This window comes from Carassius gibelio, chromosome A1, assembly GCF_023724105.1.
Source record: "Carassius gibelio isolate Cgi1373 ecotype wild population from Czech Republic chromosome A1, carGib1.2-hapl.c, whole genome shotgun sequence".
NCBI lineage: Eukaryota > Metazoa > Chordata > Actinopteri > Cypriniformes > Cyprinidae > Carassius > Carassius gibelio.
Window position 1 is genome coordinate 35,066,100 of NC_068371.1, and position 25,523 is coordinate 35,091,622.

At 37.1% G+C, this 25,523-nt stretch overlaps 1 protein-coding gene across 5 annotated transcripts; it reads left to right on the forward strand.

Moving 5' to 3' along the window:
* The first annotated feature begins 429 nt into the window (after window positions 1-429).
* LOC128018765 (patatin-like phospholipase domain-containing protein 6) lies at window positions 430-25,041 on the forward strand. 5 transcript variants are annotated; one of them, XM_052604526.1, is made up of 34 exons: window positions 430-505; window positions 2,962-3,044; window positions 4,536-4,592; window positions 4,916-5,003; window positions 5,315-5,489; window positions 5,568-5,708; window positions 5,801-5,960; window positions 6,284-6,364; window positions 6,694-6,822; window positions 6,917-7,024; window positions 7,134-7,263; window positions 7,344-7,418; window positions 8,183-8,286; window positions 8,441-8,608; window positions 8,758-8,835; window positions 8,946-9,151; window positions 9,315-9,446; window positions 10,662-10,785; window positions 10,860-11,049; window positions 11,271-11,420; window positions 11,498-11,561; window positions 11,640-11,808; window positions 13,035-13,217; window positions 13,317-13,435; window positions 13,956-14,112; window positions 14,234-14,350; window positions 14,551-14,620; window positions 15,509-15,625; window positions 19,216-19,364; window positions 19,550-19,702; window positions 20,548-20,664; window positions 21,981-22,065; window positions 22,269-22,417; window positions 22,506-25,041. In XM_052604526.1, the coding sequence occupies exons 2-34, from the start codon at window positions 3,000-3,002 to the stop codon at window positions 22,569-22,571; spliced, it is 4,056 nt and encodes a 1,351-aa protein (XP_052460486.1). In that variant the 5' UTR covers window positions 430-505; window positions 2,962-2,999; the 3' UTR covers window positions 22,572-25,041. The 5 variants fall into 5 exon arrangements, with proteins under 5 accessions (XP_052460486.1, XP_052460479.1, XP_052460493.1 ...); XM_052604519.1 differs by lacking the exon at window positions 15,509-15,625 and adding an exon at window positions 17,638-17,754; XM_052604533.1 differs by lacking the exon at window positions 15,509-15,625 and adding an exon at window positions 17,638-17,754 and having other exon boundaries at window positions 22,272-22,417.
* The last annotated feature ends 482 nt before the right edge of the window (window positions 25,042-25,523 follow it).

Consider the following 25,523-nt stretch of genomic DNA (forward strand, 5'->3'; position numbering starts at 1 on the left):
ATTTAGTTTTTGCTTTGCTATACAATTGCTTAAACGTAGGATGGTTCCAGAATAAATACTTTGACCTTATTACTTCACACCATATGTTGTAAATAATACAAACGTAAGTTATATAATTATATATTAGTTAATCATATTTCCTTCAATAGAAGACTCAGTACGTCATTGGGTTTGTACAGTCTAAAAAGCTACAAAAAGCCTAATAATATCTTAAATTTGTACTTTTTTGCTGTTGTTGTTGAATTTTTACAGTTTCTGATGACTAAATCATAAAACACATTAACTATGTCATGAGTTTATGTCAGTAAGCTAAAGAATAAGAATGTTTTGTATAAAACAACGGGCAGGGAATCCCTAAATGTAAATTTTCTGAAATCTGATTGGTCTGGTTGCCATCCCTGATTGGTTGTTGCACTAACTGGGCGGAGTCTACACAGAGCTCTGAGCGGATGTTTCCGGTTATGACCGTTTTTTGACAGTTCAGGACAGACCGTCACTGTGTCAGGTATGGTTATCAACTAAACATCATGTACAATTTCTGATTATTATTATTATGTTGTGAGAGAGCAGTGTATGTTTAGTGTTAGTTTAGAGTGTGTGTGTATTGTCAGTGTTTCGAGGTCGCAGATGCTGCGTGGTGTTGATCTGCGGAGGTCACCGCACAGCATCACCGCCAACGGTCACTTCAGTTTACAGCACTGAATACAGAAAGAAAACATCGGCAGAGTCATGGCCCTCAATAACGGACAGATATGCAATCGGGTTTTAATGCATATTGGTTTAGCTGTCATCTGGGCTTGTAATGAATAGGATACAATTTAGTGTCCCATTACTGAGCCGAGGTACGAATAGCTGTCCTTTTACTATTAGATAAGTTAGACAAAGTATTCATAAAATGAATGTAGCTAGTTTTAAAGACACCGAATGTCTGTATTAACAGTTGTTTTTGGTCCATTCCACCTTAGACAGATATAAAATAATATACTCTCACAATTTTGTCCTAATATGCTGAACTGGTGATGTTAGATTAGCTAATTTGAATAATAAAAACATAAGTCCAGCTTTTAAGGACAGGACAGCCTTTTTTTCCTTTTTTTTTTTTTTTTTGTCAGGTCAGCCAACATTTAGTTTAGCCCAAAAACAAAAATTAGGGTAACGGAGTGACTGAACTGGTTAGGGTGTCATGTACAGCCAAATTTTTTTTTAGATATTTCTGCTCTGGCATTATTTGCGGTCCTGGTGAAGTTTGTGCACACACAAGATTGTTTCAGTCAGTGGTTTTTGCCCTCCAAAACAATCTTGGCTGAAACTGAAAAATCCTTTTTGTTTTCTCACTGTTTTGGGTGAACATTTTAGGTTGCTGATTTTTTTAGGTTGGCAAAGTGTTAACCTTTTTGAAGGTTAAAGGAATAGATCATGTGAAAATGAAAATTCTGTCATCATTTACTCCACCTTCTTTCTTCTGCTGAACATAAAAGAGGATACTTTGAACAAGGTTGGTAAGTTGTAACCAAAGATTTGCCGATCCCTGCCGACTTCCATTATATGGAGGGAAAAGAATACTATGGATGGCAATGGGGACCAGAAACTGTTTGGTTACCAACATTTTTCAAACTATCTTATTTGTGTTCAGCAGAAGAAAGAAACTCATACAAGTTTGGAACAATTTCAGGGTAAATAAATTACATTTTTGGGTTGACCTTCTTTCCCTGACTATTTTTTATTTTTTTTAATTTTTTTATTTATTTAGAGTTTCAGGCATTATTTTGTACTCATGGAAAGTAATAGCGGTTGTTTCCATTAAAGTCATGCATGAGTTGTCTCTGTTGTGCAGAAACATCTTGTATGCATAAAATTTTTAATCAAAGTTGTTCACATTGTGTTTAAGCATTTCTGAACCGTTGAACATGTCTAATATAGTGAAGGACTTTGCATTGATGCTTTGTTGAATTGTTGAGTGTTGTATTTGTCAGTTGGGGGCTTTAAAATAAAACTGTGTAAGAGCATTGTTAATAGAGGACAATGGCTATTATAAGGTGCCCATTAGTGAGTAATGAATACTGGCATTTCAGACCCCCCCCCCCCCCAGTTCATCATTACCCTGTGGTTTCCATTCCCTCTCTTGTTATTCTATAGCATGTTATTGAATGTCAATGCTATCTCTGCTTATAATCGATCTGAATGTGATTCAATCACTCACTATGTCTCTTTCATCTGTATACTATGAACAGTAATTCTTTCATAGTTGGCTTGCATCTCCAGCCATTAGCAGTGCATTTTATACACACTCAGATCCAGATGTGGATGAATCTCTTTTATGTCTGCTGTGATCTCAGTAATCCTCTCTCCACCCCCAATCATTATAGTTGTTGGCCTCTAGACACTGTGATATCATCACCGAATGGCTTTAGATGGACTCGTGCTGTTTTTTAAGGTGTAGATGTGAGATGTAAGGGCACATGTGTCTTCGTTGAAAGTTGGGCTCTCCCACTATAAATGTGCTTATGTGTGTAGTGAATATGAAGGGCTTGTGTTGTGCTTAGGTCAGTGAAATCAGAGTGTATGTGTACAAACAGGCGCCTCGTGCAACCCTGGATGTGAAAGGAACATGTTGTTATTGGTGGGAAGATCAGAATGAAAATCACTCATGCTGCATCTGTGTGTTTTATCAGGGATGATGACATCAGTTTGGGGAGGAGTTGTGATTGGATAGTTTCCTCTGCTGATTGTGATCTTTGATTTGAAAGCTGTATTGTTCAGTCCTGATCTGTTTAATAATCTAGTACCATTTAATTTGTATTATAAAATCTATCCAGCTGATCCCTGTAATGTGCATGGACATGAACTGAATATGTTTATAGGAAGCTTTTTTTTTTAGCCTGCAGTGATTCTTATTGAATGTGTGTGTGATGCTGATCTGTGCATGCTGCATGAAGCCTGTTGTCTTGCTGTGTGTTGCAGTGGCTGTCATAGATGGCCCAGCTGTGTGTTGAGGTAGAATGGGACAGAGCACATCAGGCCCAGAGTCTGCAGAAGCTCCACAGGTGAGCAGCACCACCCTAATGCTTTACCTTACACACACATGTTTGGTTGCTGGGCAGATAATCTGATCATGTGACTTGTTTAGAAACATTTGTTGGTGTGAAATTAGTTTTTTTGCTCTGTCATGATGGGAAAAGTTAGAGTTTAGAAGATGCAACTAGATGTCTAGTTATGTGCACAAATTCATATCTCGGTCCAAAGATTACAAAACGCAGGGGCATGTTTGCTTCCAACACAGTGTTGGACTGTCCAAGCATTTTTCAACCCATAAACTGTTTATGTTCAGGTTTAAGGTACTAAGATAGGTTTAACAGTAATTATTAAGTAACAGTGATTTTGGAAAATATGATTAAAATAATATATTTCCACTTAAGATGAAAAGTGCATTAATTTCAGTTACCTAGAAAACATACATACATAATAATAAATTATTTTGAGCAGCAAATCATAATATTAGCATGATTTCCGAAGAATCACGATGCTTAAAAAACCAGGAATAAATTACATTTTAAAAATATATTCAAATAGAAAGTAGTTATTTTAAATAATTCACAATTTTACTGCTTCTGCTGTATTCTGGATCAAATAAATGCAGGCTTGGTGAGCAGAAGAGAATTCTTAAAAAAACATAAAAAATCTTGACTAGTAGTGTATGTTAGCGGATGTTAACATTCACACGCTTATGTGGTTTCCACAGATGATAAAACCCACTACTTCAAGTACTTCTTCATTTCCAAGGGTGTTGCACTCATACAATGCACACTCATATTCATCATTCTATACAAAATATATAAATATCTTGGTAACATTTTAGAAAAGGGAACATATATACACTATTTATTAAGAGTTTCCCCAACAATAAACTCTTAATTTGCTACTTATTATTAATAGTTAGTAAGGCTGTTGTTAAGTTTAGGTATTGTGTAGAATTAAAGGATCTAAATATATGGTCATGCAGAATAAGGCATTCATATGTGCTTTTATAAGTACTAATAAATGGGCAGTAGTAATATGCATGCTAATAATCAACAAAAGTCGCAAGGAAAAATTTTTTGCAGTGCTTTTATCATGTCTGTGTAAGATTCATTATTATTTCATTTATAACTGACTCTCCACTTAATGCACTGAGCTACTGTAGAAACTGAAAGTGGCTGTTCACTTTAGAGACACTGTGGGCCTTGCTTTGTTGAAAATAAATGAGCTAAGAAAGAAAGAATAAATGTGTGAGTACGAGAGTGACAGAGTGGGAAGGCTTGAAGGAATGACGGCACAGCGGAGAGAAGAAAAGTTTACATAATTATGGAACAGAACAAAATAGTTGTGCTCCAGTAACAAATGAGTTTATCTTTCAGATATTTCTCTAACTTTCCATCACTTTTTCGCTTTCTCTTTGTTCAAGAGCCAGATAGCTAGTATTTTTTTAACATGTTCTCAGTTTTGATCCCAGCGTTGTCTCAAAAAAAGCCTGTAATAACATCCTGTGTGTTTTGTAGCTGGACGGATTTGGAAACATCAAGAGTTTGTTGGAGGATCAGCTGCAGACCAGCATGGTCAGTAGACACTGTTACACTGAATCACAGCATTTGCAAATAGTGTGCAAATATTGCATTTTTCCACCATGAATGACAAATTATCACAATATTTGGGCTATTTCATTTTCATAGACATTTGTATACAATAATTTTGTATACAAAAAAAAAAAAAAAATAATAATAATTATATATATATATATATATATATATATATATATATATATATATATATATATATATATTATGAATTTTCAGCATCATTACTCCAGTCTTCTTTGCCCCATGATCCTTCAGAAATGAAAGTTTTCTTGATTTCTCACTGTCTTTCTGTCTGTGTACAGGTGGTGGGAATTGTAATCGGCGCTGGAGTAGCCATCGTGCTTATCGCTGTCCTGATATTTTTTGTCCTGCGCAGGATGCACCTCCGCAGTTAGTTTTCAAAAACACATTTGTGAAATGAATGTTTTTTTTTCTGTACACTGTAAAATGATCAAGTAATCTAAATTTTTAAAAATTAAATGCTGTTAAACAACCCACTGTTCTCCTTTGACATCAGAGAACACATAGAGAACATATCGATGTCTAGTGTTCCCTTCCTTTATTCCTTAAATTTTCTTTATTAGTCTTAAAAAGTCTTAAATTCACCTTCATAAAACTTGCAGAAACCCTGAATTACTTTACATGAACGCTCCAATCGTATTTACTTGTGTATATATGTGCTTGTTTGTGTTTCCTCTCAGAACGTGAAGCTCAGGAAGCCCCGAAATATCGTTTTCGTAAAAGAGACAAAGTCTGGTTTTATGGGAGGAAGATAATCAGGAAGGTGTCTCAGTCCACCTCTTCACTAGTGGGCTCCGCTTCATCCTCCAGGCCCCGCCTCAAAAAGAAACAGAAGATGCTAAATATTGCCAAAAAGTACATTTCTGTAGTGCCATTATATGGCCATTTTATTTGCTCAGACAATTAGGTTTAACAGTATGTCTGTTTTTTCAGGATCCTGCGCTTTAAGAAAGAAGTGCCCTCTCTGCAGATGAAGGAACCTCCTCCGTCAGTGCTGGAGGCAGATCTCACAGAGTTCGACGTGGCCAATTCTCATCTGCCATCTGAGGTGCTCTACATGCTGAAGAACGTGCGGTACGCTCCCATTGTTTCTGAACTGATTTACATCAAGAGTGAAACTAAAGAGAACTTCAGGTAAAATCTGATATATAACGTGTCTCCTGCAGTGTGTTGGGTCACTTCGAGAAGCCGCTGTTCCTGGAGCTGTGTAAGCACATGGTGTTTCTGCAGTTCCAGCAGGGTGAATACGTCTTCAGACCCGGTCAGCCTGATAGCAGCATATATGTGGTACAGGATGGCAAGCTGGAGTTGTGTCTTACTGGACAGGTGTGTGTATTCACTGTTATGGCAAAAAAAATAATCGCTCATCCAGTGTTATTGTAGTATCACTGAGATACTGCTACAGATTTCATTAATATTTTGTTAATATTAGTTTCTATGCATTCTGTTTTAATTTGAATTTTAGTCATTTTAAAAATGGAAATACTTCCTTGGCAACTGCCAATTAATTTTTTTAACATTTTCAGTTAGTTTCTATTTTATTTGAAGCAACAACATTTTTTATGGTTTTAGATATAGTTAACAATAATAACCCTGGACTCACCCCTCTCTCTCTCTCTCTCTCTCTCTCTCTCTCTCTCTTTCATAAGGATGGAAAGGATGGAGTGGTCAAAGAGGTTTACCCTGGAGACAGTGTTCACAGTCTACTGAGCATCCTTGATGTCATCACAGTCAGTCACACCCACAATTCCATTTTCTGTGTGCTCATGCTGTTTAAAATCACAGGAAACCCAATTACTTAATTTACACAAATAAAATATTACACAACCTTTGTTTGCCTCTCATTTTCTTTATCTTTTCCTTTTCCTGTTCCCATTCCTTTTCCTGTACTTGTGTTTTTTTTTTTCACTTTTCTCCTCTTTCCCTCTCCCTGTTCTTTGAAACTGCCCTATAAGAAGGTCAGGTAGCATATTTTTTGCAGCAGTTGACGTTGGAAAATGCATTACATATTCTTGAAATTATGCATAGTTCACAGTGTTTGTATGCATGCGTATTTCAGGGTCACCAGAGACCATATAAGACTGTTTCAGCGAGAGCGGCAGAAGTGTCCACTGTCCTCAGACTACCTGTCGATGCCTTTCTGTCCATCTTTGAGAAATACCCAGAGAGCCTTGTGCGGGTGGTTCAGGTCTGGAATTTTAAAATTGCCCGAAAGATTCCATTGTTGTCTGTAAGGCCGCTGCACATAATTGAGAATATGTTTCCTGTTGTGTCCTCTGCAGATCATCATGGTCCGTCTTCAGAGGGTGACCGTTCTGGCCCTTCACAACTACCTGGGGCTCACCAATGAACTCTTCAGCCATGTGAATGAACAGAGAGCTACACTCCATGCACACACTCTTTCTTTCTTACGATTGGTTGCTATCATGCAAAAAGATTAAAATATTTAGTACTATCCAAAATAAGTTTTACTTCTTTTTTGTGTCCATGTTCACTTAGGACACGCAGGCTCGTCCCTCTCCTGCCTCCCCTCATCCAACACGCTCCAGTCCCATACGACACAGCAAACGCTTTGGCAGTCTCACTGTTCCTGATAAACATCGTGAGGCTGCCGTCCAAAATGCTACTGGTGAGTCTTTATATCATAATAACATCTGCTTGTTTACTTATTTACAATGAGAGTTGATCTTGGATGCACCCTGTCTGCAGGTGGGGATCTTGGGAAGGATGGTGGCACAACATTGACCCTCAGTAGGACTATATCTATGCCTGTAGACATCGCTGGTAGGTCCATGTGTCTTGAATATACTGTATATCACTGTTCCCACAAAAAGGTGCAAAACTGTTTTCAACATAATAATAAATGTTTCTTGAGCGATCAGCATATCAGAATGATTTCTGAAGGGTCATGTGACATTGAAGACTGGAGAAATGATGCTGAAAATGTAGCTTTGAGATCACAAGAAAAACAATCACCGTATTGTTTCGGACTATAAGTCGCACCTAAGTATGAGTCACATCAGTCCAAAAATACGTCATGACGAGGAAAAAAAACATAAATAAGTCGCATAGGACTATAAGTTGTATTTATTTAGAACCAAAAGAAAACATTACCGTCTACAGCCCTCTTGCAGCTGTAGACGGTAATGTTTTCTCTTGATTCATTTCTCTTGGTTCATGTCAAATTAATTTTGATAAATAAGTCGCACCTGACTATAAGTCGCAGGACCAGCCAAACTATGAAAAAAGTGCTTTGGTAAATATATAAGAACAGAAAACTCTTTAAATTGTAATATTTCACAATTATTCTTACTTTTAATTTTAAAATCAAATAAATGCAGCCTTGCTGAGCATAAAAAAAATATATATTTTCAAATACACAAAAATCTTAAAGACCCAAAACATTTGATTGATAGTGTACATATAAGAATATATATGTAATATTATAGAATTCATAGTTACAATGTGTGCGTGTGTATAATCTATAGAAATGTATGACATATCATGCTTTTGTTGGTGTGATGCTGTAATGTTGTTGCTGACCTTAGGAATTCAGAAGGGTCTACGTTCAGATTTCGACATGGCTTATGAGAGAGGCCGTATCTCTGTATCTGCTGAGGATGGAGCGCCCCCTCCACCTGCTTTCACACGAGTGAGGATTTTTGTACACTCATTTCACTTCTTACATATTAACATACTTTGTATTGCAGTAATGAGATTGTAATGAGAATATTCTTTAAGAATAAGTATTACAAAAAAAAACCTCACTGAAATATGACCCAAACTGCTTGTTTTCTGTGACACAGGAGCAGCGGGAGAGGAAGGTGATGGTGGATGAGGCTCCTTCAAGTGTGTATTTGTATCCTGAGGACGAGTCCGGAGTGGAGAACATTTTTAGCCCATTTCAAGGACGACCTAATGCCACAGTGTTCGACGAGGCCCAGAAAGAGATTCTCAAACTCATGAAGATTGAGGTATCTTGTTGTCAAAAGTTCATTTTCCAGTAAAATGAAGCAGTTTCTTGTTTACTTTAGTTCTCCTCTGTATTCTGACGGTCACACCTGTCTCTCTTTTGCTGGACTGGAGTGATGCCCTTTCCTCATATGCCCTCTTTCATCATCAGGACCCTGCACTGCTGAATGGGAGGGTGACGTTTCATCATGTTAAAGCTGGATCTGTGTTAGCCAGACAGGGAGACCAGGTGCTCATTCCCATTTATTTTCTTCTGCCTAATTTAGTTGTTAACCCTTACATCTCTTATTTTGAAGGCACAGTTATTGTAATCTTTGTAATTCGGTTTCTTTCCTGTAGGATGTGAGTCTGCATTTTGTCCTGTCTGGCTGTCTTCATGTCTATCAGAAGATGATTGACAAGCAGGACGCAGTGTGTTTGTTTGTGACCCAGTCGGGTGAGATGGTAGGTCAGCTGGCTGTACTCACAGGAGAGCCGCTCATCTTTACCATTAAAGCGGAGCGTGACTGTACCTACCTCAAGATCTCCAAATCTGACTTCTATGAGTGAGTGTGTCTATAAAGTACTACAGCTGATTTCACTTAAATATTCAGTCTTTTGAATGCCATTGTAGATATAGCAAATCTCACAAAGAAAAACACAAACAAAGAATTAATCTCCATCAATAGATAGCAGAGTAATGTTGTCTGTTTGTGCTGCCCCCTGTAGGATCATGCGTGAGCAGCCAAGTGTAGTTCTCAGTGCAGCTCACACCGTGGCTATCCGCATGTCCCCGTTTGTACGGCAGATGGATTTCGCCATTGACTGGATGGCTGTTGAAGCCGGACGGGCCCTGTACAGGTACCATAACAGCTCTTGTGAATTTTTTTTATTTTTTAATTATTCAGTTGTAACTTTTTATTTGGCTGGCAACATTCCCAAGTGGTAGTTCAAATATAACTTTGTGTAATTAAGAAATGTATTTTGGATAATTAATTTTAAGTTGCCGATTGGATGATTAATCTTAAGAAATCTTATAGTTATATATATATATATATATATATATATATATTTCAATCAGGACCACCTCTGTCAAGTATATTTATGACGATTATAATTGCATACAGTTAGTGATGGCGGTATGGTTATGTTCTGGGCAACACTCCACACACCTGTCCATGCAGCCATGCTTGGACAGAGCGGGGAGGGCAGCAAGACAAACCCCCCTGGGGTACAGAACAGAACCATTAGAGGCATATATATATAATTACAATTCACAATTACGTGAGTTGTAAACAAAATGTGAGAGACTGCTTCCAGGCACTGAAGAATGGGAATTTGAATAGACCGCAGGTGATAGGTGTCAAGACTGGATTGGTACACGTCAGGAACAGCTGACTGTCAGCTGATGCAAGCATGACTAACGTGGCCTGACTGAACTAACGCGATGCTCGATATTTAGTATATTGTTCTACACTACTGTTTAATTGTTTATTGTAAGCGGCCAAGTCTAATACTTTAAGCTGCTGAGGGATGCTGGATGGTGTTTGTAATGGACGCGCACGCTTGGGTTACTATTAACTGGAATGTCCACACAAGATGTTAAAATTGCTCATTGTTGTTGATTTATTTTACCGTTACTGGTCTTCATTTCCATATAGGCAAGAAACCAATGAACAGTCAGTAAATCCACCAATCCTTCACCTTTACAATGACTTGTCTAGCATGACAAACAACCTAGCGTAGCGGTCAAAAACTGTGTACACCTTCCCTCCAGCAACACCTGTTACCTGAAGGAAGGTTCCTACCTATATCTATATCGTGAACAATCAAGAAAGGGTGACACCTACTGGAAATACCTGTACATAAGACCAAAATGGCTTTTACAAACATATTTTCAATAGAAGTATCTTATGCTCACCAATGTTGCATTTATTTGATTAAAAAAACTGTAAAATAGTAATATTATTACAATTAACATTTTCTGTCATTTTGTCATTTGTTTTCCTGTGATGGCAGTGCTGAATTTACAGCATCGTTATTGCATTCTATCATTAAAATAGTTGTGGTCCATAGGCAAGATGATCAGTCCGACTGTACCTATATTGTGCTGAATGGACGACTGCGTTCGGTCATCCGAAAAGCGAATGGGAAGAAGGAGCTGGTTGGAGAGTATGGACGGGGAGACCTCATTGGAGTTGTGAGTCTAAAGCTCTGGAATATAATCTAAACTGAATTTAGGATCACTAAACTATGTCTCTTTTTTTTCCTCAGGTGGAGGCTTTGACTCGACAGCCTCGTGCCACCACAGTCCATGCAGTCAGAGACACTGAGCTGGTGAAGCTTCCAGAAGGAACGCTCAACAATATTAAGAGAAGATACCCACAGGTGGTGACACGCTTGATTCATCTGCTGGGGCAGAAGATTTTGGGGAACCTTCAACAACCCCGTGGACCTTTTTCAAGTACCAAACATGAATCATTCACAGCTCATTCTGTGCTTCAGTAAAGTCCATCTTGAGAAGATACATCATGTTAGGAATAAAGAATATGCAGCAGAGCCTTTTATTTATGTTTAAACAAATGAAGAGTAAAGAAATCCATGCTTAAAGTTGACAAGACTTCAGAATCAAACCTGTTGATTTAACTAAGTATGGTTAAGATCTCTTTTCTTGCCTTTCTGTAGGCTCTGCCTTGGGTCTGCCAAGCATGGCGTCGAGTCCTGATGTCACTAACCCAGCCAGTAATCTCTCCACTGTGGCCGTGCTTCCTGTTTGTGATGAGGTGCCAATCAGTGCCTTCAATTTGGAGCTCAGCCACGCCCTCAGTGCCATAGGTACACTTAAGACGTGACTGACATTTAAAGCCCATGATCTAGATGCATAATCAAACACACTTTCATTCTTCAATCAGGACCAACTCTGCTGCTAACCAGTGACATCATCAGAGAGAGACTTGGCGCTTCTGCATTGGACAGGTATATATCAGATCAAAACAACATGTATTTATCTCACTGATTTTATAATTGTAATCTGAAATGCTTGTCCTTCTCTAGTATTCATGAGTACAGGTTATCAGGTTGGTTGGCTCAGCAGGAAGACATTAATCGTATAGTGCTGTATCAGACGGACAGCAGTATGACCCCATGGACTCAACGCTGCATCCGTCAAGCAGACTGCATTCTCATTGTGGGGCTCGGAGACCAGGAACCTGCACTTGGAGAGGTATTTGTTTGAGTCTAGTGTTGTTTCTGTCCACATTCATGTGAGATGCTTGAGGTGCTGTAGTGGTTGAAGAGCAGAGCTGGTAACCCAACAGATAAAGATTCAAAAACTTTTACTTTTCACCTTAAGCAAGGCACAACTTCAGGTTGCGCAACTTGGCACATTAATATAGAATGTGCAGTCACTACAGGTGTAAGCAGCTCAACACTAAATATTAGGGGTGTAAAGGTACACAAATTCGTACCTAAGATTTTCTGTACAGGTGTTTCAGTTCGGTACGTTTGTGCACCGAACAAATACAGCATTTCGCGAAACATTAGACTTTATAATCATTATATTATACTTTACCTGAGGTCTTAATTATTTAATGTATAAGTCAGTCTGTTGTGAAACGAGTCATGGTAGGCTCTGTGCAAAATGAATATAGCTATTTCAACAACAAATAGAATTTCTATCATTTTTAAGTTAATTTAAAAACTACATTACGTGCACTTTACATGTTTGCATAATTTTTTTCAAGTTGAGTGTTGCTTGTTATATTTAGAAAAATAAATAGTAATTAAATGTAAGTTTGGGCTCTGTTGTTAACTGTAACCTTATAGTTGGCCTAATGTAAAAGGGCTCACTATAGTTTTTGAGCATAAGCCGAGGTAGATTTTTATCTCAAAGAAAAGTTGAATTATTACTGAATTTATTTAAAGAAAGAGGTAGATTTATTTAATAATAAAAAATAATAAACAAGTTTTTCCCCTTGCTGTACCAAACGGTGACATTAAAACTGAGGAATGTACCGAACCATCATGTTTGTGTATTGTTACACCTCTACTAAATATGCATTGATTTTGAAACGTGGATTTTTGAATAATGAATTGCTTTAAAGAATTGATCCAAAATGTTGAAAATTGATTTAATGATGGAAGACATTGAAATAAAGAAACTCTTGAAACGAATGAAATATTGAATACCTCAGTGTTCTCAGCTCTGAAATAGGCACGCTTTGTTATATTCCAAGTAGCCTGTATATAGATGTATTTATATTGTTCACTTTCAAATTGTGCAATAAATATTCTTAGTTTGTCTTTTTCATACATAAGACACATTATAAATATTAATAGAAATCATTAACCATTAATAGAAATCAAATTGAATGGAATCAAAAAAAATCTTATTGTGAGTAAGATCAAATTGAAGTGTTCTGAAGTGTTCCCATGTTGTTACCTTCTCAGTTGGAGCAGATGTTAGAGAACACAGCGGTACGAGCCCTGAAGCAGTTAGCCCTGCTGCATCGTGAGGACGGGCCGGGACCGTCGAGAACCGTTGAATGGCTAAACATGCGCAGCTGGTGCTCTGGACACCTTCACCTAAAGTGCCCCCGTAGAGTTTTCTCAAGAAGAAGCCCCTCCAAACTGGTAAAAATACAAAACGTGTTTAGCTTTCTGCTGATTTACAGAACAAAGATTGTTGGTAACTCTTATGTTTGATATGGGTGGGGTTGTTGTCCTAAACAGCGAGAGGTATATGAAAAGGTTTTTGAGAAGACTGCAGACAGACACAGTGATTTCTCACGGCTGGCCAGAGTACTAACAGGAAACAGCATCGCCCTCGTACTCGGTGGAGGCGGAGCCAGGTGAGCAGAGAATGGTATTATTATTACTGGAAGATACCAAGGTCCACAGCTCTACCATAATGGCATAATTTGGATCATGTGTGCCTTGATAACCAATCACATTTCAGTCTTGACGACATCGAATTTCTGTGTTGTATGACAGTCAGTCACTGTTAACATACCATAAGAATGAATGGGAAGTGCTGTATACTAAATCCAACTTGAATCCTACCTACCTACACTAACAGCATGTTTCATTGTAAATCCAAAAGTAATTTTTAATAGCAAACATGTTGAAGAATTAGCCAATAGGCTGTCGCTTTATTAAATGATATGCTGTTTACACACAAAAGCAGTTTATTCAGGATTGTGAAACCTATCCTCCATTGACATCCATTTAAAAATGGCCTTTGTTCTCCTTCTATGTGTACCACAATGTTGTTGTTTTTTGCTAATCTTGCATTAAAACAGCTTTGGTTAAAAATGGACTGAAGGGATTTTTGTACAATTAACTTATTTTCAAAATTGTTTGATTTTGCAGGGGCTGCTCTCATGTTGGTGTAATCAAAGCCATGGAGGAAGCAGGAATTCCCATTGACATAGTGGGAGGGACTTCCATTGGCTCATTCATTGGTGCTCTGTATGCAGAGGAGAGAAGTGCTGTTCGGGTCAAGCAGAGGGCGAGAGAGTGGTCAAAGGTAATGCGACTGACACCCTTTAACTTTCTTTAAGCAATCAGATAAGCAATCAGATAAGATAGATGTTTAGTTATTAATCACGCAAATTTCAGTTCGTTTAACCCATCTCTTTTGCCTTCAGGCAATGAACTCTGTGTTCAAAACGGTATTGGACCTTACTTATCCAATCACGTCCATGTTCTCTGGCTCTGCTTTCAACACCAGCGTCTCCAACGTCTTTGAGGACAAACAGATCGAGGTAAGAGGTCCCCAAACTCTTTTGGGGGTTCATCTGTTTTAAAACTCTAAACTGTTTTATTATTTTTCATAATTGTATTATTACTACTGATCAATATTATTTGAACTCACTTAATTTTTGGAATAGCTGATGTAATTAGGAAAGGTGATTATCATATGTACGACAACATATAACGTTTTTTTTCTTGCTTGTATTTGTAGGACTTGTGGCTGCCTTACTTTAATGTGACCACAGACATCACAGCTTCTGCTATGCGTGTTCATAAAGATGGTGAGTGATGACTGAATTTTGGTCCTCTTCACTTTGAGCTTTAATTTGGGGATCCTCAAGGTTCCATGTTAGGGCATTTGATTAATGATTAATTAGGAATGATTAATTAATTTATCATTTATTAAGTAATATAATAATTTTTCCGTGTTTGCCCAGTTTAATTATGGGATTGAATTTGCATGTCTCACTAACTGCAAGGACAAAGCTTGTCTCTTTTCTTTCCCACTATGTTTATCTCCCCTTTTTTTTTTTTTTTTTTCAAAGTTTCTGTCTGTCTTCCTTCTGTCCTAACCAGCTTTTGTCATAGAAAAAAGTTAAATCGTTTAGTGTCAAAAAAAAAGTTCTCATTAAGTGTCATCCTTTTCACACATCTTTATCTCACCGTTTTCATTCCATTGTATTCTAAAAGCCCATCATGTCAGGTATACACTATTAGCAGTTGTAGAAGGTAAAATCCATGTTAGTGGTGTCTGTAGGACCAGAATGCATCACCCATTTGCTTCCCCTGCCTTTCTAATGCCGTTTCCTCTTCATTCTGCTGTTGCATTATTGCTTAGGTGCCTCTTATTCTCACATTGCACAAGTTAGACATAACAGGTCCAGAGAAATTACGGAAATTACTATAATCATTACTACAAACTAGAATCAAGTTTTTGTTATCCTTTTTGTACTGAATGGAACAAGATGTCTGATTGACTTGGCCAGATCTCAGAATGATGTCCATGAATCTACGGAGAATTATGGGGAATTGCTGTCAGAGAATTTTGGGTCCCCCCACCCCCCTCTCATTTTCACTCATCTGTTTCCTGTTGTTTATTGTCGCTCCCTGCTCTGACTCTCTCCACGTCTTGTCTACTTTTGATTTACTCTTCATCTTCATTTTGCCAGGCTGTGTTTGGCGCTATGTTAGAGCCAGTGCCTCCTATACCCCTTATCTGCCTCCTCTCTGCGACCCCAAGGACGGCCACCTCCTCGTGGATGGTTGCTATGTTAACAATGTCCCAGGTCAGGATTCTGCCCCCTTTTCACCAAAGCCATCCAGAAGCCTAAAGGAGGTTTTTAAAAACCTGCTACACCAGTATCCCTGCGACAACCAACCACTCAGTTACCCTATGCTTTTTATTGTCTCTTGTTCTGTTTAAAATGAATTAACCCCCTGCTTACATTGGGAACCCATGGCTTGGAAGGAACAGAGGATAGTATTCAATGAGAGAAAGAAATGAGGAGAGAGACTGTGCTTTCATAAACACAATAAACATTACATTCAGCTGAATTAGGAAAAAATGTATGTAATTTAAATGAATGTCTTGCACACTTCAGTACCCTCTAAATGGAACATATATGGTCCCTTCGAACTTGAATCATGGCAGAATTTCCTCTTCCCAGTGCACTCGTACGGTTGAATAGAACAAACCTCTGAAGTGATAAGAGATGTATACAAAATATGCAAAGCAGGGTGTCAGAAGGACTGGAATTGAGAACCCCTCTAGCTTAACCACTGCAAATGTTGATTTGCATTAAGCTGTGATCAACACTGATGATAAAGTAAATGATGGCTGCTGATGCTTGTTGATATTTCCGTTTTTGTTTTGCTGTTCAAGCTGATGTATTTTCCCTGTTCTCTTCTATCATGTTCACATCATGTGCACTCTTCCCATCTACCTTAAGCTTGGCTGTCACAAGCACACCATACGCTCTGTCTGCATACTGTTGCATGTTTATGTACTGCAGGCCATTATTCTACATGTATACAATATTTATAAGGATTTTTTCACTGGGAGGTGTTCTGGATCCTACAGCACAGTTAGCCACACAGGATAACTCTTTAAGTATGTCGTAAATGTTTATACAGGCTCAGAGACAGACCTTTTTATTTTTAAGTGGGCAACCATTTTTAGCTTTAGCAGTAAATCACCTCAAAATAAAAAATATACTTTACTGAAAATCAGGGAGAGTAAACAGAGTGCTGCCGTGATGACATATTTTTGTAGGCAAAACTGCAAGTTAGCATCACCTTAGTTCAGTCAAAAAATAATAAATAAATAAATAAACTGATATATATATATATATATATATATTACATTTGAATTAGAATAGTTTGCAAGACACGATTATGAAATGAAATCAGACGGTTAAGTTTAATGTCCCAGAGAACCTTTGTAGTCCTATTTAGACATTTTTTAGCAATTGCCTTTTTCAAGACAAGTAAAAGTCTTTTAAATACCACAAGATGGTATTTATAATGTCATAACAAAAAACATAAAAATATGTTGTGCTTGTGTTAACCGTAGACCTTATTTCAGGCATTTAACCAAAAACTTAAGATGGAACTGGAAGTGCTAAAATGCTACCTAGTTTTTGGTTTTCAGCCTACAAAAATGCACTGCACTATCAGCATCAATAATGACAAAATGCTAATTTTTGGGTGAACTGTCCCTTTAAGGGTGCCACATGCTGAATGCACCTGCCTCTCTGAATTCTTCTCTCTCCTTCCAACCCATGTCACTGTCACGCCTCTCCTGTCACCTGATGGTCGAGTGGAGTACTACAGGCCGGGACAGGCTGGCAGTGCCCAATGTTTCACTGACTGTTTTTCAACCCTGTCTCCTCTCTGTCTGAAAAAAATACATCATTACTGATTAATAAGGATGAATTTAAGTGAATGAACTGTAGGAATATATTATCAGAATATGTAAATTCCAGGGTAAATTCCACTATATTTTTTTCTTTTACATTTCTGATTGAAAAAAGCCAGTGAGACAGGGTTGAAAGAAAAGTCAACCTTACCTCTTGGGTGTTTACTCTACCTCTGTCAAGGTTGGGTTGACTGAATGAGGCAGGCCAGACTAACCCAGCGCACACCGTCCTTGGGGTGACCATCACTGTATCTCCCTGCTGGTCCGTGCGCTACTAACCAAAACTGTGACTTCAGGGTCATATCCAAACACTGCTGAGGCGTTATGTACACATACTTAAAGAGGTTATTAAGAGGTTATTGTCCCCTCCTGGTGTGGTAGGCTCCCTGTGGCGCTATGTCAGGGCGAGCATGACCCTTTCCGGGTACCTGCCACCCCTCTGCGACCCTAAAGATGGAAACCTGCTCATGGATGGAGGATACATCAACAACCTGCCAGGCAAGTATGGCCCAGAGCATCCCTAACTCCACAGAGATAGGGCCACTGGGGCCAGAAACACAATCTGGTTTGGTCAATCATGTAATTTTTGTTTTGAAGAGCTACATGGCTCTGAGTAAGTATACTGTGATTTTCTTTGTCATTTTGAGGGTGGAATGAGTGGTTTTGCTTTATCCATCTGAACTCAGAATGCGTGTCTATTGTAATGTTAGTTAGTCAATTTGGCATCTTGGAGATTTCCTGCACATTTCAAATTAATTTAAAGTGTTCACTCATTTCAGGTGTCTTATTAGATTATGATTTGTTCAGAGACAAATGGATAAAGTTCTGCAGGGATTGGGTGGTGTGGACAAAGATGCTCAGTTGTTTGACCTCTTGTCCTCACCAGCCTTACTTTTATCAGACTCTAAATGTCAGTCATTGCAAGCTGCTGTTGTTTTCTGGTGTACGATTGGTCATAAATTGTGATTTATTAATATTATTATATTTATAATATTATTATATTTAATTCTTCTTTACAATATAGGAAAGTGTGGTTTATTGTAGTCAAATTTTAAATTTACCAGTTTCATTCATATATGTGTTCATATATATATATATATATACTGTATATATACTGTATATATATATATATATATATATATATATATATATGTATATATATATATATATATATATATATATATATATATATATATATATATATATATATGCATATGCATAAATAAATCAAAATACAAATCATCAGACAGCAATAGCATAATGTCCTTCAATTTGCATTGCAACATATTGGGCTGAAAGATATTTCACATAGTTCAGATGTTGCATTTCAACTGGGGACATCTTAATTTAGAGGAAAAAGACAAGATTTTGCATGTGACATCACATTCCCAGTTATAATTTGATTTAATATAATTTAATTCATTAGTTCATTAAGCAGTTTGCGCTGCTAAATACAAAGTTATTCCTTGCATTGAGACATCTGTGTTTAAAAGCAGATTGGATGTTAAAATTCCAAGGTATAGTTCTTATTTTATTTATTTTGTGTCATGTATCACTTACTTTTTAAGCCCACGTTGTCCGGTTTAATTGCGTCTCTACTTGTCATCATTGTATATAATTGTCTTTTTCCATCCTTTGTTTGTGCTGATCACATACAAGGCTGTTTAACCACAACTCTCAGCAAATGTTTTTTAGAATCTACTTAATTAAAAAATATATATATTTTACATTTTTATTCTTACTTTTAAAGATTGACGTTCATTCGATTATATTGCTGATAAAAATGACAGCTGTCGAATGGAGGTTTGTTTAAACAGTGTTGATTGGTGATCAGTTAATAATGGAGTATTTTGTCTGAAATATTAACAGTGCTTTGATTCTTCCTGCTACATTGTGGGTGTCTGTCTTTATGTACGTGTGCATTTGTTTGCATTCAACTGGCACTCTAACGCCCTGCAGCGGACATAGCTCGTAATATGGGCACAAAAACAGTCATCGCCATTGATGTGGGCAGCCAGGATGAGACTGATCTCTGTAACTACGGTGACAGTCTTTCTGGCTGGTGGCTGCTATGGAAACGAATCAACCCGTGGGCAGAGAAAGTGAAGGTGAGTCAGTGTTGTGGGATATTAGAAGACTTCCTGTGGAGCCAGAATAGCCGATTCAACAGAAAGCTTTTGGACCGCTATGACGAATAACTACTATTAAAAGATTTCCTTAATGTTCGATTCCTGTTAAAAATGGATTGTGCTAGGTCTGCATAAAATATCTAAAAATGTCCTGTGTCTCTTAGGTTCCTGACATGGCTGAAATCCAGTCCCGTTTGGCCTATGTATCTTGTGTACGGCAACTGGAACTTGTCAAGAAGAGCGCATACTGCGAATATATTCGGCCACCCATCGACCGCTTTAAGACCATGGACTTTGGGAAATTTGATGAAATCTATGTGAGAAAAAAAGCCCACATCTACTCTCTTGAAATGAATACCAGTATAGTATTTATTATACAGGGTTTCTGCAGGTCCGTGAAAATTCTTACATTTAGTTGTATAAAATGTAATCCCATAAAAAGTCTTAAATGGTACAAGAAAGTCTTAATTATGATTTTGTGAGATCTTAAATTTATGAGAATTCCAATATGGCTGAATGTGATGATGAAACTTCAAAAGGCTGTGATTTCATTAAATAAACATGAGCGCTGCACATTTCAAAATCAGGTTCTGCACAGCTGTGTGTTCTGCGGTTACCGGGGAAACCGGTATATTTTTGCTGTTCCGAAAGTGCCACCTGCTGGCAGAGAATGAATTTGCCTTTTCAATAACCACATCTGCTGTTTTTGTTCAGACCAATGTGAAAATCAACCTGTTTTTACACAGAAAACATAGAGTTTTAAATGTAAATGGGATCAATAAGAAGATAATGCATTATAAAAAATGTAATCAATTAAGACAGTAAAATATATTAATATTATTAAATTAATATTAAGATTGATAACAATCCTTTAATGTATAATTGATTATTTTTTGCGTATAATTGATAAAAAAACAAGGCTGAAATGTGAAGTGAATCATTTTATTAAACTTTCTGAACTCTAAATCTTTTTACAGTAATTTTACAGTTCAATATGTTAACTTAGACATACCCTGCTATTATGGTATTAATTTTATTTGTGCAGGTCTTAAAAAGTCTTAAATTTGAGCAGATTCCCTGTTAAAGCGTACAGAGGTCAATTATTCCAATGGTAAATGACCTCTCAGAACTGGTATATTTAAAGTTTTCTGTTTTCTCTCAGGATGTGGGTTATCAACATGGTAAATTAGTGTTTACTGAGTGGGCTCGTGGGGACATTATTAAAAATGTTCTGAAAGACCATCGCTCTGCGGATTACAATGACAGCAAGAAGACTGATGTGAGTTTTCTTAATATCTCATTAAAACAAGCCACCATTCCATCACCCTTTTGACAATGAATACCAAAAAAATGTCAGGATTCTTTGCTAAATAGAAGGTTCACAAGAACGGTATTTATTTGAAATGCATTTTTATTTCATCAATATTTCAGTGTTAAAGTCTTTACTGTTACTTTTTACTGTATCTGAATTTAATTATCCTTGTTAAATAGAAGTATTTTTTCATTTAAATAATCTTACCCCAAACTTGGTTTAGATTAATGAATTCTGTATCTTATTTTTTTTATTTTATTAATTAGATTGCGCGCATACACACACACACATCGGCTGGATTTTATTTATTTTTATTTATTTTTTGTTTTGGTCAACAAGCAAAATTCCATTTGCATTATTTTGCACAGGAAAGCATGAGACTTACAGGTACATACAATTAGACATATGCATGCACACATCCATAACCATACAAAATACAATAATTACAAGACAAAAAAAACAAGATCTTTATACTCTTTGTACTTTATTTGATGGGCAATTTCTTCTTAAATTATTTCTAAAATATGGTATATTAAACATATATGTCCCTCTAAGGCTTGCAAGGACTGAGGGAGGGTATGTTGTCTTGCCTTATACACAAATTTAGCAGTATACAAATCTACCAAGGCTTAGAATTGTAATGTTTTCAGTAAACAAAGGATTCGTTGTATTATATGGAGAATGTGTAATTATTCTGATGACCATTTTTTGTAGTAGAAAAACTGTAGTAGTTCTAGATTTATATGTATTTCCCCAGATTTCTATTCCATATGTTAAATATGGAGTGATGAGTGAATTGTACAATATATATAATGCACTTTTGTTCAAAATATATTGCAATTTATATAAAATTGCAGTTGTTTTTGATATTTTCTTTTGAACATTTTGTATATGGTATGTCCATGCCATTTTATGATCTATAATCACTCCTAAAAACTTAATGTAATTAACTCTTTCTAACATATTATGGTCAATTTTAAAATGATTTTCTATCAATTTATTATTAAATACCATGAATTTTGTTTTAGATGAATTCAAAGATAATTTATTTGAGCCGAACCAGCTCTTTAGTTTGTACAGTTCTCTCTCCACTACCATTACCAACTCTTCCAGATTTTGACCTGAGCAATAAACATTGGTGTCGTCAGCAAACAAGACATAATTGAGCACATCAGACACCTTACAAATGGCATTAATATAGAGCAAAAATAACAACACCGAGCCTGAACAACTGTTCAGTGTATCATTCTATAGTAATTGTGCTTTGTTGCTATTTGTTTCAGTCATGCACATGTCCTAGTGCAGACTTCACTGATCTAGCTGAAATTGTGTCCAGGATTGAGCCGGTGCAGAGCTACTTAGCTGATGGTCAGTTACTCCTAAAACCTTTTTTTTTCTTTTTTTTCCACTTGTACAATTTATCCCATTACCTTTATTTGAAGATTTAGCTTCTGAAATTTAGGACAGTATTGACAATCTGTTTATTATTACATGTTGGCCTGCAGAGTTGGTATTATATCACATACTTACTGTTTATTGCACCTGTACTTAACTGATGTTTATGTATCTAGCAGAGGAGTCTGACTATGCGACAGAGTATGAGGAGGATGGGATGGACATAGTGAGAGAGGCGGAGGGTGAGGAAGAGGAGGAGGAGGAGGCTGAAGACCCTGAGGACCAGTCTCCTGGAGAATGGGGACCAAATGGGATCTTCACATCAGTAAGTATAAACACACAACCTTTTACATAAGGCCCTAAATGTTAAGTGAAATGAAAGTCAGAAATTAAAAAACTAATAATTTGTGTAGGATGAAGAGAAGACAGTCCGTCAGAGGAAGAACATCACCAGGGAACCCAACATGGACTTCTCTTAAAGGGAGTAATGCAGAATCAAAGGGCACTGAAAAGAGAAGCAGAGTCCCAACAGGGCCTGAAGAATACAAAGACAAATACAGAAGAAACGACTTCTTAATTAATACGATTGTTGGAAAGTCACCAAAGATACTGTGATTTAGACCCCATTAACACATTACCCACAATTTGTCACCAAAACTGTGACTCAGTTACGCCTTTGGGATTTTGTCACTCACGACTCTACAACAACAGGGTCCAGGGACTGTGGGGGCCCAGCAAGGCAGAGGAACCACTCCTTGAAATACTTTGCCTCTGAAATTAGGGGCTCTACATCTTTTGAGATGTTTGGGCAGTTTCATGGGAAATAATGTCTACAGTAGTGGCCAGCATACCACTATCCCTAAGTTCTGATTTTCCTGTCTGTTTTCAGACGATACCAGTTCATACTAGAGATAGTGTGTGATGTGACTGACATGTGATTTTAATTTAATTTAATTAATTTGTGGGTGTGTGTGGGTGTGTGTGTGTGTGTACGGCCACAACCTAAACATGCATTGGCAACTTCTTCCATAAAGTACCTTCTAGACTGAAAATGGCTTCCCAGGATGTATTGTTGAAGGTCTGAAGCTGAGAAAAGACTGTGTAGGTTAAGAAAGACTTTAAAAGGAAGAGATGCTACTTCATAGGGTCCTATCATTTCAAAGGTTTGATTGTGATTTGATGGTATTTGATGTAAGGTTGCAATGCTTGCACATTATTAGAAAAAATAACATCAGGTTTTCAGCAAAAAATTTTTACTGATATCTAATATTATTTTAAAGAGGGATAACAGTTGAAAGATATGTGGGTGGTCAAATGTGGTGTAAATTATAAGGGAAGATTTTGATGGGATTGGAAAATTCTGTACAGATGAATTGACTGCTGAGATGGAAATGTGGAAATATGGATACATTCGAAGGGAATGAAATGATGAAAAGATGAAAAAATGAAAGAATGATAAAAACAAATCTAGGGAGGTAGAGTGAGGTAGGTAAAAAAAATGAAGTAGGGTTTGATAAGAACAAAAAGAGTGAGGTAGTAATAATGATATGTAATGAGGAACCGAGTGTGAGCATGGAAGAAAGAGAGGACGTGTGTGTGGAAAAGAACCAGGAAGTGAGTGGGGTAGAGAGTGAGGAAGTGATCGCTGTAGTGAGTAAGAAATATTATTGCGGGAATGAGTGAGAAAGTGTTTGTGGTAGAGTGCAAGGAAGTGATTGAGGTAATGAGCAAGAAAATGATTGCAGGAGTGAGAGAGAAAGTGGTCGTGGTAGAGAGCAAGGAAGTGAGAGCTGTAGGGAGGAAGTGTGTCATGGGTGTGAGTGAGAAAGTGGGTGCGTTAAAGAGAGATAGGAAGTGAAGAGTAGAAGAGTGAGAAAGTGAATGTGGTAAAGAGTGAGCAAGTGATTGAGAGGAAGTGAGCAGAAGAGTGAGAAAGTGAATGCAGTAAAGAGAGGAAGTAAGAGCGAGGAAGTGAGAGTGGAAGAGTAAGAAAGTGAATGCGAGGAAGTGAGAGTAGAAGAGTGAGAAAGTGAATGCGGTAGTGAGTGAGGAAATGATTGTGTGAGTGAGCGAGTGAGAAAGTGGTCATGGTAGAGAATGAGTGGGTCGTGGGTGTGAGTGAGGAAGTGAGTGCTATAAAGAGTCAGGAAGTGGATACGGTAGAGCAAGAACAGTAAAGAGTGTGAGGAAGTGAAGAGCGGTAGTGAGGGAGGAAGTGATGGCAGCAGAGAGTGAAAAATGAGTGAGGAAACGAATGCATAAGGAGGGGAGCATTTCATTTAGGGGTTTCTATAATGCCAAAATACTTCATGTGGAATTGGATGCATGTTTGTCTTTTGCCTGTGTGTGTGTGTGTGTGTGAGTGTGTGTGTTTTCAGCTTTTCAGAAATGCAGAACTACTTGTGTTTCAGGTAGAGGTGGATTCCTTTTTTCATAAAAAAAAAAAAAAAAAAAAAAAGTTATATTGCTGAATGAGTGCCAGGGACACAGTGTCCAGTACTGGAGAAGATCTTACAAAGCCAAATGTCATCCTTCCTATATTTACCAACCTAGTGTCCATAATCAATGTATATTATCTCACTGAGATGTACATGTTCCTCAGTCCTTGATGCTTTTGCTTTGTTTCAGTCTTTAATGCTGAGACGGTTTGTTTTTTAATATAATAAGATCTGAAAAGATTGCCAACTACTATTTAATTTATTTATTTTACAACTAGCTTTTTTAAAATAGCTTTTAAAAAACTTTAGATTGTAAACAATAACAGTAAGCAGTTTCTTATTTTGCTTGTTTAGCATTTTTGCACCGATGATAATGAAGACAAAATTATTTTGAAATACTTTACTATATCTAATATGAGAAATAGCTGAGGTACAGATGGGTCGGTGTGCGACTGTTTGAAACCTCCGAAATAAATGCTGAATAATGAATAATAAAAACCTATTTAATGCATTTCTGACTAAATCACTTTTTGAAATAAATCATTATTTTCCGAAATTAATGTTTATTTATTGATATATATTTTTTACGTAAAGCAACTTTATCCGTCGGAAAGACTTATATGTTTCATATGGTTGATGGATGGGTCTGGATGTGAGATCACAAACTTCTGTTGAGAATGGTGAAGCGAACATTGATATTAATGGTTTGGGTTTGTCTATAGATTTGAACGTAAAGTTACAGTCATGGCCAAGTTTTGGCGAGTTAAATTTTGTTTTGCTAAGCTTGCTGCTTCAGTATTTGTAGAATAATTATTAATCTGCATCCCGCCTTAGTTTTCTGATTCTGTAATCTCTGTAATCTCTTAATCTTTGTGTCTTTTACCAGTTCCTTTGTCTTTTTTATTTTATTATTTTTTTTTCTTGCTTTTTAACATACGATTACTTGTATATTTCTGTATGAAATGTTCACCGTAATACAGTAATACAGAAGTC

What these genes read in the sequence shown, in the direction of transcription:
- LOC128018765 (XM_052604526.1), top strand. Translation starts at nt 3,000, where the DNA reads ATGGGACAGAGCACATCAGGCCCAGAGTCTGCAGAAGCTCCACAG. An exon ending in GCCGGACGGGCCCTGTACAG is followed by an intron (nt 9,447 to 10,661) that starts GTACCATAACAG and finishes TGTGGTCCATAG; the next exon opens with GCAAGATGATCAGTCCGACT. An exon ending in ATGACAGCAAGAAGACTGAT is followed by an intron (nt 20,665 to 21,980) that starts GTGAGTTTTCTT and finishes TATTTGTTTCAG; the next exon opens with TCATGCACATGTCCTAGTGC.